Source organism: Periplaneta americana, chromosome 8 (assembly GCF_040183065.1).
Source record: "Periplaneta americana isolate PAMFEO1 chromosome 8, P.americana_PAMFEO1_priV1, whole genome shotgun sequence".
Lineage (NCBI taxonomy): Eukaryota > Metazoa > Arthropoda > Insecta > Blattodea > Blattidae > Periplaneta > Periplaneta americana.
The window spans coordinates 21,038,944-21,061,605 of record NC_091124.1 but is presented as its reverse complement, the minus strand read 5'-3'; the positions used below and the strand labels follow the sequence as shown (position 1 = coordinate 21,061,605).

Genomic DNA, 22,662 nt, shown 5'->3' with positions numbered 1-22,662 from the left:
ATATTTTTCATATAGCATAAGAACAGTGTTTCCATTATTGTTCAAGATACAGTAATGGAGGGAAAAAATGTTGAATATTTCCGAAATTTTACTGCTGTAAACTGTACCTAACCCCTTAAATGAATCGTAAATGTATGATATATGTTTCATTTCAGCATTATTAACAATAATCTCTACTGTAACTCCGCAATATTAAGAGAACTATTAGAGACAAAGAACGCTATCTCCAGTTGTAGCTTTCTACACCACCGATAAGTTGGAGACAAAGAACGCTAAGTCTAATTAACGCTGTTTGACCTTTCATTATTTTTAAAATTCCAGAGCGTTAACTCCAGAAAATGTTAGTTAAACTATTGAAAATAAGAGAATAACAAATTTGTTGGTGGTCGAGAGGAATGACATTTATGTTTCTAAAACTACCTTTAACTCAAAAGTCGATTTTTTTAGTTTTTATTTATTTATTTATCTATGTATGTATTTATTTATATAACTATCTATTTATCTAGTTATATGTCTATCTGTCTGTCTGTCTACCTATCTATCTATCTATCTATCTATCTATCTATCTATCTATCTATCTATCTATCTATCTATCTATCTATCTATCTATCTATCTATCTATCTATCTGTCTATCTGTCTGTCTGTCTGTCTGTCTGTCTGTCTGTCTGTCTGTCTGTCTGTCTGTCTATCGTCCACACCTGTGGAGTAACGGTCAGCGCATCTGGCCGCGAAACCAGGTGGCCCGGGTTCGAATCCCGGTCGGGGCAAGTTACCTGGTTGAGGTTTTTTCCGGGGTTTTCCCTCAACCCAATATGAGGAAATGCTGGGTAACTTTCGGTGCTGGACCCCGGACTCATTTCACCGGCATTATCACCTTCATTTCATTCAGACGCTAAATAACCTCGAAGTTGATACAGCGTCGTAAAATAACTCAATAAAATAAAAATAAATAAATAAAATCTATCTATCTATCTACTATATATTTATTTATTTATTTATTTATTTATTTATTTATTTATTTATTTATTTATTTATTTATTTATTTATTTATTTATTTATTTATTTATTTATTTATTTATTTATTTATTCATTCATTTATTTATTTATTCATTTATTGAATTTAAATTTTAAACTATTGAAAACAAGAGAATAACAAATTGGTGGTCGAGAGGTATGACATTTATGTTTCTAAAACTACCTTTAACTGAAAAGTCGATTTTTGGAGTTTATTCATTCATTCATTCATTCATTCATTTATTGTATAATATGAAATAATTCTGTATCAAATCTATCAATTTTTCACCCATATCTTTGCTGAATTTGTGGGAAATTCCCTGTACCAAGCAAAATCTGTTTGAATAATAAAATAATAGAAAGAGTAAATACCTTCACTTATCTTGGCTATACACTATCACCTTATGATGAAGTAGATATTGCTGAAAAAATATGTAAATATAATAAAACAATGGGGATCATTACTAAAATCATGAAACCTTCACTAGTACAAAGACACACAAGAATAGGCTTGTATAAAACCTTAGCACAGCCAGTATTAAGCTATGGTAGCGAAGCGTGGACTGTGAAGAATAAAGATGTCAGTAGAATAACAGCAAGTGAGATGAGGTTTATGAAAGCAACAGCTGGATATACTCGCTGGGATCATAAAAAATGAGGACATAATGCAAGAACTTCAAATAGAACCCATTATGCAGTTCATCAGCAAATATCAACTTCAGTGGAAGGGTCATCTCGAACGAATGAATCGATGCAGAATTCCAAAAGCACAGTTTCATTACCATCCATATGGCAAAAGATCTCTAGGCCGTCCAAAGAAGAGATGGACTGAAAATTCTAGTTTGAGACCGTAACAGGCCACTTGGCCTAATACTTGTTAGGAAGATGATGATGATGATGATGATGATGATGATCTTTGCTGAACTCATATCATTTTTGTAACAATCCCGCCCTCAGATGCCGGAACAATTGCCAACTATTCAAGCGATCCGTGACGCAATCTTGCGCAGACTGAGTGTGCGCAACGGCTGGCATATTAGAAACCATCATAACAGATTGTCCATATTATGTCTTTGCGTGGAAACGAAATTCCATCCTCGCGTTCCTGGCGGGACATGCGTAGCTCTTGAAAACCACCGCTTAATCGGGGTGATTATCAGGTTCATTGCGGAAAACTCCCATCACATTCGAAACTTGAGAATACAACACTGTTTACAATTGGTTAAACAGTCTAGAGCTGAGCGCTGGACAGGTCCGGCTGATATTAAGCTCAGGTGGTAGTAGTTGCAGCAATGTGCCTAAATCGAAGTGAAAAGTATTATCGTATAAAATATTCCACAACTAATTAACTTTTTTGAGAATTTCTTGCTGTTTCAAGTATCAAATTATCAACACACACGAATATTATGATGATGAAGATTATAAACTACTTACTTTATCATTATTATATATTATTCCATCTCATTTCCAGGCAAAACCTGAAGAAATAGCTATCGCTATTGATGCTGCGTTAGAAGTGGGGTACAGACACATAGATACGGCCTACATATATGAGAATGAGGCAGAAATTGGGAAAACTCTGAAGAAGTGGTTCGACTCTGGCAAGCTCAAGAGAGAGGATATGTTTATTGTCACAAAGGTAAGAATACATTCTTCATCTTGTGTTTCAAAGAAATACAAAGAATGAATTACAATCCTATATTCTAACCTGTTGTAAGTGATGTATAAGGACCGGATTTTTATGTAATATCAAGGTGTGAAATATGTACATATTTATGTAAGAAAAATAAGCTGAATATGTACCAAAATATGTAAAATCATGAAAATATTTAATATCAATATCTGGCAGGTATAGGATAGGTAAGACTCTCCAGTTGTGATTTCATAAAGCACCCGACTTTTTTACCGCACACTTGACACATTACTATTTTTCCATCTGTAGTGAAAGCTTCATCCATTGCAATCCATGATTTTATATTTGTCGTTAGGGTTGAAGATACAGGGGCCATTTTAGTTAGTTAAAAGCAGTAGATAAACCCACTTGCACTTTATATTGTAAGTACTAAAACTAGAGAACTGAGTGATACAACAGAACTGCAAGCACTGTTTCGCTTTACTGGATTAGGAGCAAATAAGAGGAGACGTGGGACATGCATTTTAGCTGCTCCCTGTAAGAAACAAAGTACCTACCAAAACCTCAAACTATAGGCATTTACAAACTGTTGTTTGAAAAGTGGCATTCCTGTCTCATTCAGAAGGGAAGGATTGTTCCAACCAAGAACCATATTTTTTAATTGCTCGGAAAATCCCATTTCCGTATAGGCCTACTAAATTTAAAATAAAGAGGTCAAGCAATAACCTGAAAAGCTATTTCTTTTAATCTTTCAACATCTTTCCAGTTTGTTCCTTTACTCCAGCTTCTTTTCAAAAGTCGGACACTTTATTGCGGCTCATGTCAGACTAGACACGGGTTTTCCCTGAAAGTATTAGGAAAAGGGTGGATAAGGTTGCAAATTGCATGGGAACGGCTTGTTAAAACGTGTGCAGAACAATTATAGTTCGAGACAAATCATGTCATCCTCGTCCCACTCCACCGCAAGAAGGCAACGCTACTTTCTGAGTGATTTTTACAATACAAGGTAGTTGTATGAGAAAGGTTGCCTTTTGTTCACTCATATTTACAGTGGGCGGTATGGGGTGAGTGCCTCTATTACTTCCTGGAACTAAGGACGTTATGTTTCGTCCCGAAATATATCCTTTCTTGGTAGGTAAAAAGACTTTTTAAATCTGTGTATTTCAAATTGTAAACTTCCCCAGCAGAAGTTTTTTTTATTTCCTTTTAGAGAAGTAAAAATGAATAAAACCCCTAAATATGTAGATTTATGTAATACCAAGTCATAATATGTAATGTGGGGTAAATATGTAAAAACATGTAGTATCAAATTTTAATATATTAATGGTAATTACAAGATTCGAAAAGATTTGTTATTTATATACGGTTAGAGTGAAAGGAATATCATATGTAATTACATAAAAATCCGGTCCCTAGTGATGTAACTTATTGATTCTTTGCTCAAGACTATAGTATACAATTTTCGTTAATAATACTTCCTCTACTTATACAAAAGTAACAAAAATTATTTTAAAAATAATAAACGCTTATAAATTCTCACTCGGCCTTAATTTTTATTATGATTTCTTGAGTACCGATATTTCGAAAATAATTTATTAACAATACCGGTAAATAAAATGTATTTTCTTTCCAGCTTCCACCGAAAGGAAATCATGCAGGATCTGTAGAGAAATACCTGAAGAGGTCCTTGAAAGCACTCCAGTTGGATTATGTTGACTTATATTTGATACACGCTCCTGTTGGGTTTGAGGATGTCGGGGAGAATCTCTTTCCAACAGATAAGAACGGAGACCTTGCCACGGATCCTTCAACTGATCACGTCGCCGTTTGGAAGGTATTCAAATATGATTAGTCATAATCACAACAAACAATGCAATATAAATTAACGTAATTATCTTACACGGTATAACTGAAAGAAATTTTCAAACTGAGACATACAAAAATGTTTCTTTCCACTAAGCATTTTTTATTAAAGTAGGCTTCGTAGTATTCTTTGCAAAGCCATCTTATATACCTAATTTATCCTTTCATACTAACCAAAAATATGGATTACCCAACAAATTTAATTTATACAGATTTTAAAGTATTAACTAATGAAGAAATTTTAACTATAGTTTACTAACTTACTACCACAGAAATCAAATAAAACATAAATCTAATCGACATGAATATCGTACTCGAAGACGAAAGTCTACTTTCCCATTAATTGAACCTAAATGTCATACAAGTGCAGCTCTTAAACATGGTGCTAGTTTCGGCCCAAGACTTTATAATAAAATTACAAGCCATTTTCCAAATTTGAAATATTTTAAAACTGAAGCTTTTAAAAAAATTGATTTACAAAATTATTCATGATATATAATATTAGCAAATGTTTTTTTTACCTTTTATTTCTGTCGACTATATTCATGTTTTTATTGAATATCACTCGCTTCTGTCTGATTGTCAATTTATATTAAATGTGTTTTTTCTCTCTCTCTCTTTTTTTTTTGCTCTTATGCATTATTTATTGGTTTGAATTAAGTTACTTACTGTAGGCTATTTAGTAAACTGTAAATTTTACGTTATATTATTGGCTAAGATCACAACGCACACGAGCGTAGCTCTTACGGTAGTGGTTAGAAACAGTTTTGATTTATATATTTTAATGTGTAATCGCTAGCTAGCTAGGCTAATTAAATAAATAAATAAAATAATGTTCAAGTTCCAATGTCAGGGATGTTTTGAATTTATGCATAACTTAATATCATTAAAATATGTGAAAATTAGTATTAGTAGTATTAGTATTAGTATTTATTTATTTAACCTGGTAGAGATAAGGCCGTCAGGCCTTCTTTGCCCCTCTACCAGGTGATTCCAACTATAATGTGAAGAATAAAATTACAATTAGTATTAAATTTACAATTACAATTACAAATAAAATTACAATTAGTATTAAATTTACAATTACAATTACAATAAAAATCAAAGTACGAAAAGATTACCTGACTAATTAAAGCTAGATAATTTATCATAGAAAAACAAAGAATATTTTATATTTACTGAATTACAAATTAAACCTAGAATAACAAAATTGTATAGTGATGAAATTACTGGATATTGAAATATGTTGTGATAGATTAAGGAAACTATTTACAAGAAATCAATTACTGACCAAGTGCCTAGTAAGTTTGCGTTTGAATTCAATTTTATTTCGACAGTCCCTGATGCTAGCAGGTATCGAATTCCTGAGTCTTGGCAGGGCTATTGTGAAAGAGGATGAGTATGAGGAGGTGCGATGGGATGGTATTGTTAGTGTTGTTTCATGGCGAGAGCGTGTGTTCAGATTGTGGTGGGAAGAAAGGTAAGTGAAGCGAGACGACAGGTACGAAGGAATAGAAGAGTTCAAGATTTCGAAGAGAAAGAGAAGTGAATGTAAATTTCTTTTCTTATCTAGTTTAAGCCAACCTATTGTTTCCAGGGATGGGGTAATATGATCATATTTACGAACATTGCTTACAAAACGTACACACAAATTATGAGCACGTTGAAGTTTCGTTTTGTTGTCGCTGGAGAGGTCAGTCAGTAAAATGTCAGCATAGTCAAAATAGGGAAATACAAGTGTCTGCACAAGAGACTTTTTTAAGCAAGAGTGGAGATGAACATTTATCCTTTTTAGCACATGGATAATAGAATATACTTTTCTGCAGGTTTCTGTGATTTGCAAGTCCCAGTTGAGATTATTATCCATGTGAATGCCAAGATTTTTCACCGAAGAACTGAAAGGGATATGCACTGTACTTACTTTAACGGGGGAAATGTCAAGGTGTTTTACAGCGTCGGTTTGCCGTTTGTGTCCTAATATAATACTTACTTACAAATGGCTTTTAAGGAACCCGAAGGTTCATTGCCGCCCTCACATAAGCCCGCAATCGGTGCCTATCCTGAGCAAGATTAATCCAGTCTCTATCATCACTCCCCACCTCCCTCAAATCCATTTTAATATTATCCTCCCATCTACGTCTCGGCCTCCCCAAACGTCTTTTTCCCCTCCGGTCTCCCAACTAACACTCTATATGCATTTCTGGATTCGCCCATACGTGCTACATGCCCTGCCCATCTCAAACGTCTGGATTTAATGTTCCTAATTATGTTAGGTGCAGAATACAATGCGTGCAGTTCAGTGTTGTGTAACTTTCTCCATTCTCCTGTAACTTCATCCATCTTAGCGCCAAATATTTTCCTAAGAACCTTATTCTCAAACACCTTTAACCTATGTTCCTCTCTCAGAGTGAGAGTCCAAGTTTCACAACCATACAGAAGAACCGGTAATATAACTGTTTTATAAATTCTAACATTCAGATTTTTCGACAGCAAACTGGATGATAAGAGCTTCTCAACCGAATAATAACACGCATTTCCCATATTTATTCTGCGTTTAATTTCCTCCCGAGTGTCATTTATATTTGTTACTGTTGCTCCAAGATATTTGAATTTTTCCACCTCTTCGAAGGATAAATCTCCAATTTTTATATTTCCATTTCGTACAATATTCTGATCACGAGACATAATCATATACTTTGTCTTTTCGGGATTTACTTCCAAACCGATCGCTTTACTTGCTTCAAGTAAAATTTCCGTGTTTTCCCTAATCGTTTGTGTATTTTCTCCTAACATATTCACGTCATCTGCATAGACAAGAAGCTGATGTAACCCGTTCAATTCCAAACCCTGTCTGTTATCCTGAACTTTCCTAATGGCATATTCTAGAGCGAAGTTAAAAAGTAAAGGTGGTAGTGCATCTCCCTGCTTTAGCCCGCAGTGAATTGGAAAAGCATCAGATAGAAACTGACCTATACGGACTCTGCTGTATGTTTCACTGAGACACATTTTAATTAATCGAACTAGTTTCTTGGGAATACCAAATTCAATAAGAATATCATATAATACTTCTCTCTTAACCGAGTCATATGCCGTCCTAATATAATTGCTTGTGTTTTTCCAGGATTGATTTTAAGATGGAATTTCTCTGTCCATGTCACAATCGAGTCAATGTCTTCGTTCAGTTTGTCTATAGCGTCGTTTATATCTAAGGAACTAACGAATGAAACTTGATGAAACATAAAGATACGACATACCCGCCGAATTTGAAAGAATTAATGAAAAACTTTAAGAGTTTCAAAACTAAATCTCAACGTTCCTTAATTTCCTGTTTTCTGTTCGTGTTTAGGTCATAGCTTATGTTATGCTTGAAAGTAAGCGCTACCAATTTTTAAATATAGAGTCTATCCTAGTTTAATTAGAGTTTAATTTTAAATTTTTGAAACGTGTCACAATTTGTATTTTTTTTAATTGTCTTCTATGTTTGAATCATTGATTTTGCATAAAATTAATTGTTTTATTTTCTTAATAAATATTAATTTCTGCAGGCTATGGAAGCTCAAGTGGATGCTGGAAGGGCTCGATCTATTGGACTGTCAAATTTCAATTCACGTCAGATTGCCAGAATAGTGAAAACAGCTAGAATCCGACCAGCAAACCTTCAAGTGGAACTCAACGTGTATTTTCAACAGAGGGAGTTGGTAGCATTCTGCAAAGCCCTCGACATAACAATCTGTGCATACGCTGCTATTGGATCTCCTGGAATGAATCAATGGATGAAAGATCGAGACTGGCCAGCGTCGTAAATATTGTTCCATATTTAATAGCATAGCAAATAGTGACTATATGCATTAATGTATTTACCTCACAGATGAGTAAAGCAAAATTACATATCAACTATTTATCAGTAACAAAACCCCTTTATCCAAATTTGCCAGTTTTCACACACGCACACATTCACATACACATACACACTCACACTGGCACACATACACTTTTCTACTCTGCATTTTTAATATCGGTACTGAAACAAACTATTTTTTTTGTCAAAAGTTATCAGTTTTCACACACACTTTCCTACTCAGAATTTTTTATACCGGTATTACAACAAAGAAACTTTTACTGTTCCTCCTGAAATAACGTGTAAGTTACACTACATAAAATATTCCCACACATACCAGGAGCAATCAATAAGTTTCCTAGAATAACTCTTCTCGGGTTCTCAGCCAGGTGAGTTGGAGATTTGCTTCCATGCTTTCGACGACTAGCTCTGCCATCTTCTTCAGGGAATGAAGTTATGTGGGACGAAAATCGAAAAAGAGAGGAGAATTTGGAGGATAAATTTAAATGGTACGCAAAATGCATCTTTGCAAGGGGTTGGGGGCTGTAAGAAACTAAATATGTGAGCTCCAAGCCTGTTGGCCACTAGTCTCACTCCGGGTTACGCTGTGATGTGGGACGAAAAAAAAAATCGAAAAATCGAAAGAGAATTGAGAGGACAAATTTAAAAGGTACGCAAAACGCGTCCTTGCAAGGGGCTGGGGGCTGTACAAAACTAAGTATGTGAGCTCCAAGCCTGTTGGCCACTAGACTCACTACGGGTTACGCTGCTCCACTGAAGGAGCTCTAGAAAATTTTGAAGGGGAAGCCGAAATTGGACGTAACCTCTTAGGTACCACATACGCGACGGGGACTGAGATTTGATCAAGTGATCACGGAACGGGGCGAGGAGGAGATTGCTGGTGTTTGCCGTTAGGATGGCAAGACGCTGTCATCTGTTGTTCGATGACAAAGCATGTGAAGGCCGTCGGAAGAAGCGCCGTGAAATCTAAATCTGCAATTTGAGAGGTCCCTGTCCTTTCTTCTTCTTCTTCTTCTTCTGAGGAAGAGGCAGAGGTTACTTCCAATCCTCAAGAGGGGCCCTCAGAAGGGCCGACTCCAAAACCTAGAGCAGAGAGGTCTCCTGTCCCTAAACCCACAGCAGAGAAGTCTCCCAACGGACCACCTCCCATCTCTGAGGCGTCGTCTCACGAATCCTCAGAAGGGAAGCGGTCCAACAGGCGCAAACCAATTCCCACAAAAGTATCCGGTTCGACTCCACTCACCCTAACACCGCACAAGGACCCAAGACAAGGACAGTACTGAAAATACTGAACCACACAAAAAACGGCAACAACCCACTACACATAGAGCGACTAATGAAACAGTACCGACTCGACATTCAAACTCCACGACAGTTCTGGGCACACACTACCAAGACAACTACACTCACATTCGCCACGATTGACGACGCGGAGAAGTTCGCTAGGGCAATTCCCCTGTACAACTTCGGTCCGTCCGCAGAAATCAACATTACGCCTAGTGAATCAAGACAGAAACAGACCCGAAATAAAGAGATCAGTGTCGTCATGAAAAATGTCGACACGCTGATCTCTGAGGACGAACTAATGCAGATCCTGGTTGTAATGCATCCAGGTATCACACGCATTAAGAGAATTATCTCCGCACAGACTGACAAACCCACCAACTTAGTTAGAATATTCACAAAAGACATCACCACAGCAGACAAGTTACTAGCAGGACTTAAACTCGCAGGACGATACTACAGAGTAGAGCCATCACACGAGACAATCTTCCACCGACCGTGCCTTAACTGTGCACAATACGGCCACACAAGGACAAACTGAGACAAGCCCAAGACTTGTTTTAAGTGCGGAAAAAATCCCGACCTCTGCAACCACAACCGCCTATCCCAGATCAGGTATTGCGCCACGTGCAACAGCGACACCCATTATACGGGCCAAGCTCGCTGTCCAAAATATCCAAGGACTAATCTCATAACCTCCACCGATCCCACGCATGTCCCCATAGACACCCACAAACCAATACCGCCACCTATACCCAAACCATCACAGTCCGTCTTCAAACCAACACTTCCCAAACCCGAATTGTCTTATGCGGATGCAGCTAAGACTACGACAACCAAGACAACCACTACAGACAATCCACAGACAGACAAAACAACCACGGAACAGCTGGTCGAGGGGGTTCTACGTTCTGCTATGCAGAAAATAGAATCCTACATTGACCGGCAACTAAATAGACTACAGGACGAAATAGTGACATTCACTATTTCCTTACTCACTACTGACGCAAACCCCACGAAACGACACACGACACTTGCCACAGCCAACCAGGCAGCCAGACGGCTTCTACGGAAACGAGTAGCTCACCACTTTGTTGGTAACAGGTTACGAGTTTCCCTAGCGCCACTACAAAAACGTGACTAGGACAGAACTGACCAGAGCACTGGACTCTCCACCTCTCATTAACATCTGCGAGGCATGGTGCTAACTTCACTTCATTCATCTAATTCACAATTCAACTGTCAACGTGTACATATTCATAAAATCATTCACAGGGGAAAATACACAACGGTTAGATGAGAGGGCAAACGGCTTATAGCTGGGTACCTCGATCTAAAGTTAGCGAATTGCATGTCGAGGAACCAATGGAGGCATGGGATGCTTACCCTGCCTGCCATTTTAAACATCATCATTCTTTCTTCGTCCCCTTTCATTCATTCATTCATTCATTCCACATCACTTCATTCCCTGAAGAAGGTGGCAGAGCTAGCCGTCGAAAGCTTGGAAGCAAATCTCCAACTCACCTGGCTGAGAAACCGAGAAGAGTTATTCTACATCAAACGCCGGGAAAGCCTCAAGTCATACAGATAAGTTTCCTGACTGCGTGGGATGTAGGCAACACAGGAAACGGAGAAGTAATCTAGAATCAGGGAAAGGCCTGGAATCTATGCTAAATGCATCACTTGAAAGGCAGAGAAGAAGACTAGTCATGGGGCGTACATGGATAGATTCAGGAAAAATCGCAATAGATTCTTGACATGTTTGTACAAAATCACGTGTAGAAGCTCAATTTTTAAGACACTCTGACGCTATTTGTTAGAGTGACTCAACAGGCATGGAAGCAATGATCTTCAGTGACAAGCGAAGTGATTATACAAAATTTTTAACAATAATTTATTATTAATTTAATTAACTTCTTAACTGTATAGATTATAAATAAATTTACACCTTGTTTTAATTTTCTGATTGTTGGTACTTCTCCGATGATCCAATTTGTCTGAGCAAGGAATATCGTTTGTAATCCAGTACAGTGAAACTTTCCTTAACGGACACTTCCCAATAGCGGATTTCTCTCAATAGCGGATATTTTAAAATTCCCCTGCAAAATAACATTGGCCTTTATGATAAAATTCTTCCAAATAGCGGACATTCTCAATAACGGACTCGGACACTGAAATGTATCTCCCAACAACAATTAAAACATCGAAATAACGGATAGCGTGAAAGAAAAAAAGAAAAAGACGGTTGTAAATTAAACGGAATTCTAACGGAATTCTTTGCAACAATCATTATCGTGCATTTGAACGTTCTTGTACTTTATTGAAGGTAAGCAGCACAGTTGTTAGTTGTGATAGGCCTACTGTATGTGAGCAGTCCGTACTTTCTTAGTTTGCCAAGTTGAGTGTTCGGAAGTACAGTCACATTAAAAATGTCACAAAAACGTAAACGTTTGTCACTAAAAGAGAAAGTGGATATTGTAAAGCATAGTGAGAAGGAGAAATTAAGTGTTCGTGAGCTGACCACAAAGTTTAATTTGGGAAAAACTCAGGTTAGTGAAATTTTGAAAAACAAGGATGTTATTTTAAAATCATACACTGAGAATGCAAATGAGAACACAAAAAGAGCTTTTCCTAAAAGTGAGGGGCTTGTCATTGACAATTTAACATATGAATGGTTCTGCCGTGCTAGAGCAAATAAGATGCCTTTATCTGGGACCTTGATTACAAAGGAAACCATAGAAATTGCAAAAGAGTTGGGTTATTCTAATTTTAAAGCTTCGGGTGGTTGGCTAGACAAGTTTTGGTCACGACACAATATTTCCTACAAAAGTGTTTGTGGTGAATCTGCTTCTGTTGATCCAGAAATTGCATCTGACCGGAAAAGTAAACTTACTGATATTTGTATTTTGATGTACTGTATACGTACTAACGATTTTCTAAATAACTTCTCAATAACGAATATTTAATTTTCCCCCGGCTGTGTCCACTATTGGGAAGTTTCACTGTAAATACTTGTGGAAATCTACACAAGATAGATTACTTAAACAAAATATTACAAATATCATTCCTTTAATGGACTATGACGAAAGAGAAAAACAGAACAATTTCTCATTTTCTACAAGTACCTTGCCGGACGCAGGACATGCCCCACAAAATCCGGACGTATGGTAACCCTACATTGGATTGAATGATCCGATTTTCGTTGTTCTGATGGCATTGCAGTTTTCTCAAATGAATTAACGATAATAATCGAAGATCCACTATATTTACAAACGTAATCATTCTTTTCTTGAATGTTGGATAGGATTTTATCTTAAGAATCTTTATATTTGTTCTTAACCAAATGTCTGTGAAATATTTAAATCATTCCTTCACACTGGGATGAATATTAGTTACAATTCACAACTGAAATAAATGTGACACTACTTCTCTTTGAATTAACCACAATGTTGTTTCAGTGAAATGCCGGATCTCCTGAATGACCCCGTGGTATGCAAGATAGCCAAACAGCACAACAAGACTTCAGCTCAGGTTCTTCTGAGGCACTGCGTGCAGAGGGATATTGTCGTCATCCCCAAGAGTGTGAAACCAGATCGTATCAAGGAGAATTTCCAGGTAACTGGCTCAACACAGCTGTTACAAAATGCAAACAAACAACATATAAGGAACAAGTGCTTTTGCTTAATATATTTTCAGTTTAATTTGCATTTTGGTTTATAAGATAAATGTGTGAGCAAATCCAGAAATTCGTATGGAGTGTTAGTTGGGTGGCCGAAGGGTAAAAGATCTTTGGGGCGGTCGAAACGTGGAAGGGAGGATAATATTAAAATGGATTTCAGAGAATTGGTCATAATCGTACCTATCTTTAAGAAGAGGGACAAGACTAACTGTAGTAACTTTCGAGGAATATCACTTTTGTTAACGTCGTACAAAATGTTGTCCAATATTATTTTGAGAAGATTAACTCCATATGTAACTCAGTGTGGTTTTAGGCGTAATAGATCGACTGTTGATCAGATATTTTGTATTCGACAGATATTGGAGAAAAAATGGGAGTATAAGAGTACAGTACATCACTATTCATAGATTTCAAAAAGACATATGACTCGGTTAAGAGAGCAGTTTTATATGATATTCTTATTGAATTTGGTATTCCCAAGAAACTAGTTCGATTAATTAAAATGTGTCTCAGTGAAACGTACAGCAGAGTCCATATAGGCCAGTTTCTGTCATATGTGTTTCCAATGCACTGTGGGCTAAAGAAAGGAGATGCACTATCACCTTTACTTTTTAACTTTGCTCTAGAGTATGCCATTAGGAAAGTCCAGGATAACAGAGAGGGTTTGGAATTGAACGGGTTACATCAGCTACTTGTCTATGCGGATGACGTGAATATTTTAGGAGAAAATCCACAAACGATTAGGGAAAACACGGGAATTTTAATTGAAGCAAGTAAAGAGATAGGTTTGAAAGTAAATCCCGAAAAGACAAAGTATGTGATTATGTCTAGTGACCAGAATATTGTACGAAATGGAAATATAAAAATTGGAAATTTATCCTTTGAAGAGGTGGAAAAATTCAAATACCTGGGAGCAACAGTAACAAATATAAATGATACTCGGGAGGAAATTAAACACAGAATAAATATGGGAAATGCCTGTTATTATTAGGTTGAGAAGCTTTTGTCATCTAGTCTGCTGTCAAAAAATCTGAAAGTTAGAATTTATAAAACAGTTATATTACCCCTTGTTCTTTATGATTTTGAAACTTGGACTCTCACTTTGAGAGAGGAACAGAGATTGAAGATGTTTGAGAATAAGATTCTTAGGAAAATATTTGGGGCTAAGAGGGATGAAGTTACAGGAGAATGGAGAAAGTTACACAACGCAGAGCTGCACGCATTGTATTCTTCACCTGACATAATTAGGAACATTAAATCCAGACGTTTGAGATTGGCGGGGCATGTAGCACGTATGTGTGAATCCAGAAATGCATATAGAGTGTTAGTTGGAAAGCCGGAGGAAGAAAGACCTTTGGGGAGGACGAGACGTAGGTGGGAGGATAATATTAAACTGTACTTGAGGGAGGTGGGATAGGATGGTAGAGAATGGATTAATCTTGCTCAGGATAGGGGCCAATGGCGGGCTTATGTGAGGGCGGCAATGAACCTCCGGGTTCCCTAAAACCATAAGTAAGTAAATAAATGTGATAAACAAGCACTTCTAACTTTTTTCTTCTCAGTATGCTATGGTTATTGTTATTTCATTATAAGAAATGTACATTACCTACGGCGATTATGTTATTGTTTTGCAAGCTAGCGCCATCAAACGTCAATGCGGTAGGTAGGTGTTTGTTAATTGTTATGAAAACCAAAGTAGTTTACAAAAACGCTCCTCCAACGTGTTTCTCATTCAAGATCTTGTGGCGCCTCAAATAGACATTTTCGACCATGGTTCCTTATCTTAAAATACTCAGTTTAGACCGTTTCAGACATCCAGTATGTACAGGATGGAAGTGAAATAATCCTGCAGATTTTCAGAGCGAATAGTTCATGGTGTACTACGTAACAAAAAAGTGTAATACCAGCTTTCGATACGGTCAATCACAGTATACTTTTGAATAAAATGGATAGATTAGGAATTAATGGAATTGCTTTAAAATTATTTAAATCTTACTTAAGTAACAGAACTCAAGCAACTAAAATAAATGATCACCTTAGTAAATCACGTAACATTGATATAGGTGTACCTCAGGGGACGATTTTAGGTCCTGTTTTGTTTTTAATATATATCAACGATTTACTTAAAATTGACATTGAGAAATATTCTGGTACTCTATATTCTTATGCTGATGATACTGTGGTTTTATTTAGCGGTTCGAGTTGGAATGAAACTTATCAAAATTCTAACAGTGGTATTAATATTATTAAAGAATGGCTGGATGCTCACTTACTTTCTTTGAACGTTTCTAAAACAAAATTAATACAATTTTCATTAACATCACATGGCCTTGAGCAACTAGAAATAAATAATAATATAAGTATAACTATACATGATTGTAACCTACCTACTTGCTCATGTAACGCTTTGAGTATATCCTCACAAGTTAAATATTTAGGCATTATTATTGACCAACATTTAAAATGGGACAAGCATATCTCCTTTCTGTGTAACAGATTGCGTAAAACAATCCACAAATTTTCCATTCTACGCTCTTATTTACCTGTTTATGTTCTGCGTACTGTGTACTTAGCTCTGTTTCAATCAATAATTCAGTATGGTATTTTAGGTTGGGGAGGAATGGCAAAATCGACTCTCCGTCCTTTAAATCTGCTCCAAAAAAGAATTATCAAAATTTGTCTATATAAACCTTTTGATTACCCGACAAAATTAATTTTTCAGGAATTTGGCGTATCAAATCTAGAACAAATTTATAAACAAAAATTGCTGATTTACTTCCATAAAAACCACAATAAATTTAAATATGATCCTCATGAATACCAGACGAGACAAAACTACAGTTTCTTTCTAAATACTCCCAAATGCCACACAACTGCTGGATTAAAACACAGCAGAAATTTTGGACCCAAAATATATAATACATTAATTAGAGCTTACCCTGAGCTAAGTACACTTAACACACATAGATTTAAGAAACAAATCAGATTAATTATTTAATTGTTTAAGCTAATTGAGTTAAAATTGTTACTCTAATATTCATGTACTTCTGTATTTTCTATTTGTATATAGACCCTGTTATTACATGCTGTATGTATTTTACCATTTATTAATGTGATTGTGCTCAATGAACTCTCGTAATTTTGTGATATATTTTGTATAACTGATCTGAACTGCGCCCGAGCACGAGCTTCTGCTCTTTCGGGCTGCAATGCCTAATGTAGCTCAAGTGTATAGTATTAATAAATATTATTATTATTATTATTACTATTATTATTATTATTATTATATTGGTGGAAAGATCAGTCTTTTTTTTTAAATACCCTCTTTATCTGTAGGCCTAACTATTGCGAATAGAATAGTGATTTTTGTCCATATGGATAGAAAATCTAATAAATAATAATTTATCCCTCTGGCGTATTTCAATTGTGTGAACGGTTTTCGTGTAAATTTAATTTAAAAGACACTAATTTCCATTCACTGAACGATGCAACGTCCAAGCGAGAGAGGGAGGCTCGCGTATACAGAGACAGATCTGAGTTCGTTGACCTCTTACATCTTTATTACGAGAATAAAAACAAAATAAATGTGTTAACAGCGATGTTGCCAGACTGCTGATACTTCCAACTTTATTTTCTAATTAACCGTGCATTTAATCACGAAACGTAATGTAGGTTTTCTTTACCCTATCGTCCCTTTCAATGTGAAAGGTTATTTCACTTCCACCCTGTATATTTGCAGCCTCAATATAGCCTACGTTCTCTTAAAAACCTTGTATAACAAGCTAGTGAAAAGTTGAAATAAATTACTACCGTGAAATACAGTTGTAAGAAAGTCTGACCGCAGAAAGTTTGATTATTCTGAATTCGATTATTCTATTGTTATTAATCACAGAGATATGTTAACTGTAAGTAAAATGAGAATGGCTAGCCTATAAAGTTATCAACAACTTAATATATATAAATTCTTCAGATTCTTGTGTAAAAAGTACTCATTTTCACACTGCCATAATTTTATGTTCTAGGTGTTTGACTTCGAGCTGACAGCGGAAGAAGTGGAAGAATTGAATTCGCTGGATAGAAGACAAGCAGGACGGATGTTTAAAATGACATTTCCAATACAGTGAGTTCTAATTGCAGAGAACGTTTTCATATTTATAAGACTGTACATAAACAAACATACATTATTAGATCGCGGAAATTCATGCAATTGCATGTTTTATTGATTCGACATATCGAAAAAGTGAAAGTAGATCTTTGCCGATCATGATTTTTACATTCAAAAGAGGGCAACTTTATTTTGCATAAATACATATTTCGAGAGATTTTTTTTTTCCTTTTAAATATATACGTGGTACAGTCATTAAGTTCTAAGACTTGACGCCTGGAGGGTAGGCTCCCACAAGAATCTGGATGTATCACAAGATGCCGCATAACACGGAGTACATTTAAACAGAACCACATCCTCCCTCAAAATAGTCTCCTTTGGCCGTTATGCACGTTTGCCAACGTTGGTATAGCTGCTGGAAGCACCGTTGAAACATGTTGGCAGGAAGGTCCCGTATGGCTTCTCTTGTGGCAGTCATGACCTCTTCGGAAGAATGAAATCTACGCCCACGTAGGGTTGCTTTCATGCGAGGAAAGAGAAAAAAATCGCATGGTGCGAGATCAGGTGAGTACGGAGGGTGTGGAAGAACTGTCACCTGTTGTCTTGCAAGTTCCTCTTGGACAAGGACAGAGCGATGTGCAGGGGCGTTGTCATGTAGCAACAGCCAATTCTTTGTACGCCATAGCTCAGATCGCTTACTGCGAATTGAATCTCGTAAACGGCCAAGGATCTCTTTGTAGCGGGTTTTATTCACAGTTGCACCTTCTGGGATGAATTCCAGCACTACTGATGAGGTCACCACAAATCGTCATGCGATCATCACGTTGGTCTTGCGACAGGATTCGTGGTACACTGTGCTGGGTAACACGAGACATGTTCAGGTCATCAGACAAGTTTGTAGCAAGTACCATGGCTGACCCCTACTGTTGCTGCGATATCGTCTACCGATTGGGAGCGGTTAGCACGCACCAACGTTGCAACTTCTTGGATCTTGCGTTCAGTTCGAATTGTTTGTGGCCGACCAGTACGCACATCATCTTCCAAACTGTATCTTTCTTTCAAAAAACGTCGGTGCCACCTAAACACAACACTGTGACTCACTGCGTCCTCACCGTAAACTTGCTGCATCATTTGAAACGTTTCGGAAGCAGTTTTGCCTAATTTCTGGCAGAACTTGATGTTTGCCCGTTGCTCAAACTGTCACATCTCGGGTTCCGACGTGCGCATTCAAATCACCGTCACAACAAAGACCGTAGTTCTGCTTACAGTGCATGCACTCAACTGTCTCTTGATGGGTCGAGAGACTAACTGACAAGGTATCATACCATGGCGCCACCTATGCGCTATAGTGCACCACAACGCCACTATGCGCTCAGTATTAGAACTTAATGACTGTACCACGTATATTTTTTAATATCTAAGTAGATATATTATTATCTTTCCTTGTTTTCCACGATTTATTATTTAATTTCAACATTTCTGTATGATAAAAAGATAATAATTATTTCCAAGGAATATAAAAAATATGTGAAAAATAAAACCAATAAAATTAGTTAATTATTTTGAGGAATACAATAATTGATGATACAGCAAACAGAATGAATGAACTGAACGTCTCTCTCCCGTAAACGAAGCCAAGATAATTGTAAGAAATGCTCGGAGACATGATCATAGCGACAGCTGTTAAAAATGAAACGGACACAAGCATTATGAACACGCTGAAGTTTCAATGACAATTCAACACAGGCCACTATACAAAACGTGGCAATAGTCAAAATAAGGCATCAACATACATTATTACATTTTCAGTTGATTTTCCATTTTGGTTTGTATGATAAACAGATAGAGTGTTAGTTGGGAGGCCGGAGAGAAAAAGACCTTTGGGCAGGCCAGATGGGAGAATAATAATAAAAATTCTCTATAGTCACATTATTTCTCCGGTCGGCAATAGGAGAAATTCGTACCTGTTACATTTTGCTTACGTGCCCTTTTTAGTAATACAGATACAGAAATAAAATTTGGAGCTTCCTTATTGTATAAGCATCGCTTACAACACACTGCGCATGTGCAGTAAACAATAGTCCCTGTATATATGTTATCTGTGGACAGTCGTGTGAAATTGTTGCCTACATACAGATGGACTCCCATCAAAATTCCCTCCAAATTTTAATTCTGTATCTATACCCAGCCCAGCTTAAAATTCCTACCATTGTAAGAATGTCTGATAATCCAAAACTCTGTTATTTCTCTAAATCGGTGCAAGTTAAGTATTATTACACTAATAATTGTTGTTGTTGTTGTTGTTGTTGTTTCGTCAACTGTCCGAAGACAGATCTGAACCTCATAAGTGATACCAAGAAGGCACCACGTATGAGACAACTAGGCCAAGAGATAATGGGATAGGGCGGCCAGTTCCATTCCCCCTCCATTGCATACATCGCCGACTAGCTACATATTACATTAGTCAGATTTCAGATGCATACAAACAATTGTTCTTCCTCTGACACATATCGTCAAGTGAGATGTACTGCCTGATAATAGATGTAATTATGTACCATAAATGCAATTCTTAATACAAAGATAGAACTCAATCTTATTTTATGGTGACAACGAAAATGGAGGAAGATCCATAGAATGACAACAGAATAAACATGAATAATCTAAGAAATTCACCTTCCAAAACTGTTCACATGGGCCTAAATTCGAATTATTTATCCCAGAACCGAAAAATCTAAACTATTTCTCTGCTACCCAATTCTGTTCTACTTTTTAAGTAAGCCTAGATATCAGTACTGACAGTGTCTTCGTGAGAAATATGTTGTTGTTGTTGTTTTCTAATGCCAGGCGTTTGACAATAAAGTCATTTGACCTCTTGCACTCCAATATTTTTCAAAGATATTATCATCGTGAGAAATATAAAATAATGGATTTTCTTCGTTCTGTTGCAGATTTACTACACATCCAGAATTTCCTTACCGGGAGCCTTACTAAACCAAGAATACATAATGAAGATACTAATTTTCTGTCACTGATTTCTACCTCACAATTACTACATTCAGCAGGAGTGAAATATATGTCAACACTATGTCTATTTTACTTGCTCTTAAAGTATATCCAACTGCAATGTGTTTTCTAATTGGAAGACAATCAAATATTGTGTACTATAATTTTTTTTTCTTTTGTGGAAAGTACTTCGATATACTTAACTTGATGTTTTAAAAATAATGTTGTCTTAACAGAGTGTTTGAAATGCAAATTTATATATATGTGTATTGTATATGATTTCATTATTTTGTACTTATGACTAGGGAGCGAATGTTGATGTAAAGTCATCTTCTTATTTTTCACATTGGGACGATGCCTATTAATATAGAAATCCTATTTATGTTAATATCAACGTAAAAAAGTAATTTCTTACATTGCATTTTTTGCATTTTTTAACGTTCTTGAACTATTAGGTCATTTTTATATACTTTTCGGCATTTTTAGTAATTTTTAGCACTTTTGAAGAACTTTTAGATCATTTGGAATGCATTTTACATTCTTCTTTACCGATAGGTCTGTTAAATCATTTTCTAAGCAAATGGGTCAGTAGTAATTACTGAATAAGTGAATAATAGTGAAGTTTGAGTTTTGTAGTTTGGAACAGACTCTAAAGTCCATCCCTCATTCCACTGAAGGCTTCACTTCACACAACGGAAGTAATATAAAATGCTTGACAGCAGCTTAGTTTAAGTGAGGACTTTGATCGCTACTGTTCTTTTGTTGGTACGAGGGTGTCTTTAGAATTTATTTTTGGATGGGGGGAAACTTTCACCATGTCCTGGACAGGACGTTGTGTCCTCAACATGGTTCGAAAGTGATGTCTACTGTAGTGGACAGTATTTTTAACACAAAGATTGCAAGAATGCACGCTGCGCCCACAATTTGTTTTGTCATTCACATTCCCTCATCTGGAAGATCTGGTAACAAAAGTGAAGAGGAGGAGAAGGGGAATGAAGGCACTGACATGGACCACCTCTGATTGAAACATATTGTAAACTCTCATTAAAATCTATAGTTTTCCTTTAAAACTTTCATTTTGTTGCATGTTCTTTTTCTTTATCATAGTCAAATTCCAGGAAGTTGCCTCCTCTCTTCGAGATTTGCAGGGCAGTCATTGAAACAAGGTGAATAATTTTTTAGAAGTTGTGGTGCAAGTATGGTGAATAATATTTAAATGTCATTTTCTGTTAATTTAATATCATTTTCCATTAGTTTAAGGGCATTTTAATCATATTTTAAGTAGATTTTTATGTGATCAACATCCGCCCCCTACTTATGACTGTTTCTTTGTGCCTTAACTCTGTTCCACTAACGTGCACACACTTCACATATTTGTGACCAAACTCTACAATTCACTTCTGACGGTATAGAAAACGTCTTCCTGAGACAACACTAACACTACCCCACGTTCAATTTTGAATGGGAGCTCCTATACTTGTTTTTTTTTAAGATGGGACATGACAGGAGCGTTGCGATCGGAAAAACAACTGAATGTCACATAGCGTGGTAGGCCTGTTGCTATGGTAACAACGGTTGAGTTGCCAAACTTACAGTTCGCACGTGGCGAGTGCTTAATAGCTCTCTTGGCGACATTTATTGTGCACACAATGTTAGCATTGGTACGTTTCGTCTTTGATTCTCTGTCGATTTTTGTATTGTTTTCTTACCTTTACGTTAATCGTCAATGAATGTTTTAACGTCAGCCATCTTAACGACAATTGCTACCTTCCATCAGCTGGCAGCGTGGTATTCCATATTGGCAACATGGCACTGTAGTTCCAAGCTCGGCCGCTTAACTGTCATGTCCCATCTTTCAAAAAAACAAGTATAGCACTTGTTTCTGTGTATCCATGAGGGCATCATCACGGAATGAATTTATTCCTCAAGACATAAATAAATGATGTAGGCCATGTCTGTTCACAGTATAAGGAAGATACAGTAGGGACAGCTCTTATCGGAACCTTTGATGTTGTTGGTACTAAAATCCAGCTCAGGAAGGTGTAGTTCTCATTGAATTCAACTATGTCGCTAGTATCGCTAGCTCCCACGGAAATAGAGTCTCTTGTGAGGAGGATGTTACTACCAGGATGTAGATGAATCATGTGCATAGTGGCCGTACAAAATGTTTTATATTCAGCATTCAGCTAATAAATAATGAAAATAATATTCACAGATTTTT

The 22,662-nt window shown here is 36.6% G+C and overlaps 1 protein-coding gene across 2 annotated transcripts in view; it reads left to right on the top strand.

Moving 5' to 3' along the window:
- The window catches only part of LOC138704559 (1,5-anhydro-D-fructose reductase-like), a 60,794-nt gene extending 40,079 nt beyond the window's left edge, over positions 1 to 20,715 (top strand). For both annotated transcript variants that reach the window (XM_069832591.1, XM_069832588.1), the window contains exons 2-7: positions 2,487 to 2,654; positions 4,282 to 4,482; positions 8,057 to 8,310; positions 13,113 to 13,269; positions 17,356 to 17,453; positions 20,387 to 20,715. In XM_069832591.1, the coding sequence (XP_069688692.1) occupies positions 2,487 to 2,654; positions 4,282 to 4,482; positions 8,057 to 8,310; positions 13,113 to 13,269; positions 17,356 to 17,453; positions 20,387 to 20,429 (921 nt within the window). In that variant the 3' untranslated portion in view covers positions 20,430 to 20,715. The remainder of the gene's footprint in view (positions 1 to 2,486; positions 2,655 to 4,281; positions 4,483 to 8,056; positions 8,311 to 13,112; positions 13,270 to 17,355; positions 17,454 to 20,386) is intronic.
- The last annotated feature ends 1,947 nt before the right edge of the window (positions 20,716 to 22,662 follow it).